This window comes from Otolemur garnettii, unplaced genomic scaffold (genome assembly GCF_000181295.1).
Source record: "Otolemur garnettii isolate 467f Iridium unplaced genomic scaffold, OtoGar3 scaffold00002, whole genome shotgun sequence".
Lineage (NCBI taxonomy): Eukaryota > Metazoa > Chordata > Mammalia > Primates > Galagidae > Otolemur > Otolemur garnettii.
Window position 1 is genome coordinate 8,322,588 of NW_003852397.1, and position 6,916 is coordinate 8,329,503.

General features: G+C 35.6%; 1 protein-coding gene across 1 annotated transcript in view; it reads left to right on the forward strand.

Moving 5' to 3' along the window:
- The window catches only part of FAM229B (family with sequence similarity 229 member B), a 16,469-nt gene extending 10,864 nt beyond the window's left edge, over positions 1 to 5,605 (forward strand). The window contains exons 2-4 of the mRNA XM_003781601.2: positions 2,082 to 2,240; positions 4,083 to 4,221; positions 5,383 to 5,605. Coding sequence (XP_003781649.1) covers positions 4,097 to 4,221; positions 5,383 to 5,500 — 243 coding nt within the window. The 5' untranslated portion in view covers positions 2,082 to 2,240; positions 4,083 to 4,096 and the 3' untranslated portion in view covers positions 5,501 to 5,605. The remainder of the gene's footprint in view (positions 1 to 2,081; positions 2,241 to 4,082; positions 4,222 to 5,382) is intronic.
- Positions 5,606 to 6,916: the final 1,311 nt, after the last annotated feature.

Genomic DNA, 6,916 nt, shown 5'->3' on the forward strand with positions numbered 1-6,916 from the left:
ACCACAACACCCGGCCATTTTTTGGTTGCAGCCATCATTGTTGTTTGGCAGGCCCGGGCTGGGGATTTGAACCCGCCACCTTAGGTGTATGTGGCTGGCGTCTTAGCCGCTTGAGCCACAGGCGCCGAGCCATAGACTGTCTTAATGTCTTTGCCTCCCATCTATTTCCACCTAATTAATCCCCACTCATCTTTTAGATTTAGATTTGATATCTCAGTTTAGAATATATCCTACCCTCACCTGTAAACTCCTCTAGAATAGGAGCTGTATTTGTCTTTGCTTAATCTCTTAGCACTTAATATGTGTTTGCCTCATGGTGGATTTTCAAAAAATATTTGTTAAATGAATGAATGAAGTCTAATAATGGGTCTTTTTCTTAGAATATGACCAGTTCAAACATCACTCCTTTTCTGCATCTCATGAATTGATATCCTGAGATTGGCAGGTCATTATTCTTGGACTTCTCATAATTAAGAGGGAGTATTTGGAGATTTCATCATCTTTTTATTTATCATTTATACTTTATTTATTTATCTGTTGCTGTGTGAAGATCTGCTAGAGAGTCAAGTTCCTTTTGTCTTTTGATGTATTACTCTAGTGCTGTGAAGTTTCACTGTAAGGTTATTGTTTGGTTTGTTTCATTGTATCACCCACACTAAAGAAACTTGGTGCCACTTGTGCCAAAGGAATTAATTAAAAATAATGGCACATAAGAGGATTTTAAGACTGTCCCACCTGGGTATATTTTATTTTATAATTTTGAGTATAGGTCAGTGTCTAAAAAGCAAAATCAAAGTCTCAATATTCTGATTTCAAGAAGTACACAAAAAGGTAAAAAAAAACCTGGCATTGATTAAGTTCTTGTACCCCAGTCTTTGGCTTTATTCGTTAGATCTTTTATTCCTTGCAACTTTATGAGGTAAAAATTAATGCTGTTTTATAGACAAACTTTTAGTGATTTGCTGAAAATCTCAGTGCTAAGTGTCAAAATTCAAACCTAATTCTGATGCCAAAACCCATAATTTTCTCATTGCTGCCTCCTCTCAAGCATGTAAACAATTAAAAAATTTTGCCATCCTAAGGCAAAAAATGTTTAGGTCCTAAGATACATTAGCTAACAATGGCCAGCAATTATTTCAGTTTGTCTGACTGTGACACCATCAGGTGAATGATTTTTCTAAGCTTAAATTGTGGTCAACTTTTTCACAGATAGCATCCTAGTAAGAAAAAGAAGGTAGAGGTAAGATTTCCTCTGACACTGCTTTAGTTCTTATGTAAAATTTCAGCTTCCTCTAATATAACTCCTGAAAACACAGTACTGGGAACTTAGCATAAAATGTAGGTAGTCAAAAAGATTTTCATTAAGTTAAAAATGCTTGCTAGCATTTAATAGTTTAGTCATGAGCTATGAAAATTGAAAAATTGGTTTGCTGCAGGGTAATGTTTTGGCTTAAGGGTTAAATTTAAGCCTATCTGAGCAGGGCATACATTCAGTGAAGTGAGCTGTTGATATAGAGGCCAAGAAAAAGTTGGGAGAGGGAGAGAAATTCAGGGAAATGCAAAGATGGTATGAACACAGAAGCAGCTCAGGGAACAGAATAGTGAGGGCAGTACATGATATATTCTTCTTTCACAATTGTCTTTATTCTTGTCATTTGGGAATTTCAAGACTCTGTTGAGGAAATGGGAAAAAAAAATAACTCAGGGGTTAGAGCGTGTAAAGAATCTCACCTAAGAAGAAGTGTAAAGAAATGTGTAAAAGTGTAACTGGGGTTTAAAGGCATTGAATAGGATAAGGATGTAGATTGGATTGATTGGATGGATGTAGGTTACTAGTTAAAAGAAAGTCCAGAGCTTAAGAGATAAAGAGAATGAGGAAAATGGGGTAAAAAATGAGAAGAATCTCAAGTGTGATTTTGTGCAGATTGATTAGAGGTCTTCATTCGTAGATTAAAATATTAGTAATGTTGGAAAATAAGGCAATGGCAACAAGAATAAAACCCTAAAAAAAGCCTTAGAGACACTTTTTAGCTCAGGTTCAGCTTGTTGGTGGAGCAATGAATTGTGATTTGGTTCTTTAGCAGGTAAGGAACTATGTGAAAGAATCTTCTGATGTCATAATTCTGGGTGTCACTGGAACATTTGATCATCATTCCTTTGGCAATTCCAGCCTTCTATGGATGGTCAGTAGAAGCAGTTGATTTATTCAACCCTGCAGGAATAAGACTTGGCCTATTTTGGTAAGTCTCTGTGTTTTTGATCAACTTAGCTAAAACTTAATACCTACACATACAGATAGTAGTAAACCATGAGATTACTGTGGTTTTTACTGAATCATTGAACAAAACACTTTTTGCTTGATAATTGATGACACAGTCTATAAAAATCATTATATGATATTCAAATTCTTAAACTTCACTTTAGATTTATGATTACCATTAGCAAACATTTACTTATTAGGCATAGAATACTGTAGTAGGCACAAGAAACAGTTATGATATCTTTTATTTCTCCTGTACTTTACAGGCTTATAGTTGAAGACATGTGAATTATTTCAAGATGGAGTTATTACATGACCACTATGTGCCAAGCACTCTTCTAGATATTAGGGATTCAATGGTGACAAAGACAGACCTAGAATTGTGGGACGGGACATTAAACATTTATAAAAAATTGGGGCAGTGTTTCTCAATGGGGAGCAATCATGTCTCCCTCCTCTACCAGAGGACATATGGCAATGTCTGGAGATACTTTTGACTATCATAACTTTAGGGGAGGAGTGCTATTGGCATTTAGTGGATAGATGACTTAGATGCTACAAAACATCCTACAGTACATGGGGCAGTCTCCTTCCTCCCCAGAATTACGCCATGGTTGGGATACTCTGAATTAGAACGATTAACTGTTAACAAAGCTGAAATAAAGGATGCTATGAAAACCTAGGTAATGGGGGTTATGGAGGCTTCTCTGAGAAAATGAAATGTGATTAATGAATGAGTCGGCTCTAGCAAGTGTAGGCTAGGACCAATGAAGTAGGGGAGAGTTTCAAACAGAGTCATCAGTAGGCATTCAAGAGTCTATTATATTTGTGTATATGTATATATATGTGCACATCATATGTTTCATAATAAATTTCATAACTTATATACATGTACACATTTATATATACATTTACTAATACACAGTAGCTGAGTAATAGTAGTTAATATTTATTCAGCTTACTGTGCATTAGGCACCACATTTTACCTGTATCATCTTACATGATCCTCACTATTACCTGATATGCAGGTAATATTATTATTTCCAATACATCCCTGAGAAATATAGAGAAGTTAAGCACGTTGACTAAAATGACTTAGTTGGTAAGGTCCAGAACCAGGATTTGAACTCAGGTCAGTTCAACTCTCCCACACGACTTTCTTAACTACTGTGCTATAAATGTGGAGAGGCAGAGGGGAATAATCACCAGGAACAGAAGGATTAACTGAAGATATTTTGGTGGGCATGAAACTCTGTATTTAAGAAGAAAAGAAGAGCATAGATGCATCTAGAGGTGTTTATTGATTATAATAACCATTTAAGGACAAACTGATTTTCTTTTCACACAGCAGAAATGGACTTCAGTTATGTTAATCATAGAGCACAGTTTACTTTTTTTACCTGGTAGCTATTTTATATTTGTTATTACACTTGTGTGTAAGGGATATTTGTGTAATATAGTATTTTAACCCTTTTACATATATTTTAAAATGTTATTTTCAAAATGTTTTTGTATGTCTGTAAAAAAAATAGTAACATTAAAAATTCCAAGGTTAGGCCATGGTCTATGTGCCTATGGTCCCAGCTATAACTTGGAAGGCTGAGGCAGGAGGATCGCTTGAACCCAGGAGTTCAGGCTATATGTAATTAGGATTGTGCCTGAGAATAGTCATTGCCTTCCAGCCTAGGCAGCATAGTAGGAAAGACCTTGTCTATTAGAAATATAAAACTCCCCAACCCCCCCAAATCCAAATCCAAATAATTCTTTGAACGCAAAGAGTTATTACTCTTGTTACCCCCATTATTTTAACTTTTTAATCCAGGTTTTCAGTGAATTATGCCTTTTCGGTTTGGGATCCAGCCAAGGAGGTTTCCAGTGGAAGGAGGAGATTCTTCAATTGGGCTGGAACCGGGGCTGAGCTCCAGTGCTGCCTGTAACGGGAAAGAGATGTCACCAGCTAGGTAGTCGTCTTATCTTGACTTCTGAGGAAAAGTGTATTGGCTATCATCAGTACCAGCTTTAACTTACATTTAATATTAGTAAGAAAAAAACCCCAGGAATTCAAAACATTGCTCTTATTGAATTAGTATTAATAGGGCTCAGGTTTTCTTAGCATAGAGTCTATATTTCCTATCTCTATAAATCTTGATGATAGACCAATTCTCTCTCTCTCTAATACATTTTGAACTAGATTTCTTTGTTGATAGTTTCAAGATTAGATAACATTAAACAAACTCATTGCCATTATGTGCAGGGTGTTGTGCTAGGCATATGGTTACAAATATGAAAAAGGCTTAGACCTTGAATTTAGTGTCACTTTGGCTTTGATTTGACCTTTGTCAGAAAAAGTGTGAAGATTCCATTTTTGCAAAATTGAAGAAAACTCTAATAGGATTTGTTCCAATTTTTTGTGATTTACCATAGCAAAACATTAAATACTACATTGTTCAAGGTTTCTCGTGGCTTGGACATTTCTAGAACATAGATTTAAACTGAATAAGGTAGGCACTCTAAAAAACAGAGTTACTGAAGGATGAAATAGACTACTTTGGGAAGTAGTGACCTTCTTGTTTTAGAAATGTTTAAGGCCAAGTGACTATTTGGTGGCGATGTTGGAAAAGAAATTTATACACTAGATGTATTTTTGGACTAGGTGTCAAATAAGGGCTACTTCAAATCTGAGATGCTAGCAGCTTTTGGATGCTATGTGGAGCAGAGTATTCAGCTTTATGTTCTTCTATAAATAAATATTTTAATTTTGAAATCACCCAACTGAAGTGATTTTACTGGTGCATATGTATGAATTGCCATGGTATTATCACTTACATTTATAATTAGGCATTTTTTATGCCGTCTAGTAATTAATGTTAAAATGAACATCTAAAAGATTATTTTTGTATTTATTAATTTCCTATAATTAAATATATGGCAACAGCCACAGTATCTTTTCTACAAAAATCTAAAATGTCTGCCTTATCAGTGCCACTGTGTTATATTTATTTTGTAACATTTAGAGATTTCAAAGTGATTTAAAACAGTTGAACATACACTCAAACTTTGGCGGTCTGAAAAAATATTTCTTTTTTAATATTTAAATGTGTGTTATCTGCTTTTTTATTCAGGCAACTCCGAAGATGCCCTGGAAGTCATTGCCTGACAATAACTGATGTTCCCATCACTGTCTATGCAACAATGCGAAAGCCACCTGCACAAAGCAGCAAGGAAATGCATCCTAAATAGCATCATTAAGTCTTTCGTAGAGGTTTGACTAGGTCAAGGGTAATGGGCCAGGATCATCTTATGATCTGGTAAACAAATAAAAGTGGTGGCACCTTTGGATGATGATAATGGGTGTACTATATTTACTTGCAGTAAGAAAGGCAGAAATGCAATAAGTAGAGCACATGTGATGATTAGCTGTCAGTTATGTCTAATAGATAAGACAATAATATTTCACAATTAGAAAGTGGTCTAGAGATCATCTTTATCACAGTAGATCATTAATATCAATAATTCAAGATGGAGCTTAATCTACTGTGGTTAGAAATCAGGTGGGGCTTATTCTAAATGTTTCATGTGTTTTAGGCAAGTTTTTAAAATTTATATTGGGTTGCTACTTAGCCGAATCCTTTCACCTGAGTATCTCAGGCCAGTTGCTGGCTTGATATCATTTGATAATCTTTGCTTAGGAATAATTATATTGGGTGAGAAAGGAGCCCTAGAGATTATACATTTTGGAAGAATACCCAAGATCAAGGAAAGTCTTGGTCCATGGCTTATATGCAAAGCATTTAAATTACTTCCATATAGGAGCTCAAGTTAGGGGTTATATTTATTAATAATGAGGTCAAGGCTATGGTTCTAAGCTTCTAAGCCCTATTTCTCCAGGAAAAATGATCTTAGATTGTCTACAATTGATACTGAGCAACCTCATATGAATTTTTTTTTTATTTGATTAGACTTAAGGATGAATTTGGGCATCTAGGTCAGCTATTTATGTTCTCTTTCTTCTTGTAATAGTCTGCAGAAGCTCAGCCTGCTTTCCTTCCTTCTTCATGGCTACTACCATATGTCCAATGAAATTGTCTTCTCTGAAAGACTGATTTTATGGTCAGATACAATTTCCCTCAGCTTTTTGTCTATTTTGTTCCTTCTGAATATATATATCAATATATGTCTTTTTAAATGAAAAATTTATTAGCTGATAATTACATAGACATACATGCATATGTACTACATTAAATGAAAATGAAAACAATATAAGACAAAAGACTCTCAGAGCTTGCACAGAGCTGGGAGATGTTTGAATTACAACCAGCCAAAATGTAAAGACCTTTTTGAACATGTGGAACATGGAATAGAGACACAGAAAGGCCATAATAGGAGATTTAAACTAGCACTAGACTTAAGGCTAATGTATATTAGCTTTAACACAGCTTAAAAATAAGTCTTGAGACAGGCTCAGTGCCCATAGCACAGTGGTTATGGTGCCAGCCACATGCCTGAGGCTGGCAAGTTCAAGCCTGGCCCGGGCCAGCTAAACAATGACAGCTGCAACAAAATAATAGCCAGGCATTGTGGCAGGCACCTATAGTCCCACCTATACCCACTTCCTACTTGGGAGTCTGAGGCAAGAGAATCTCTGAAGCCCAAGAG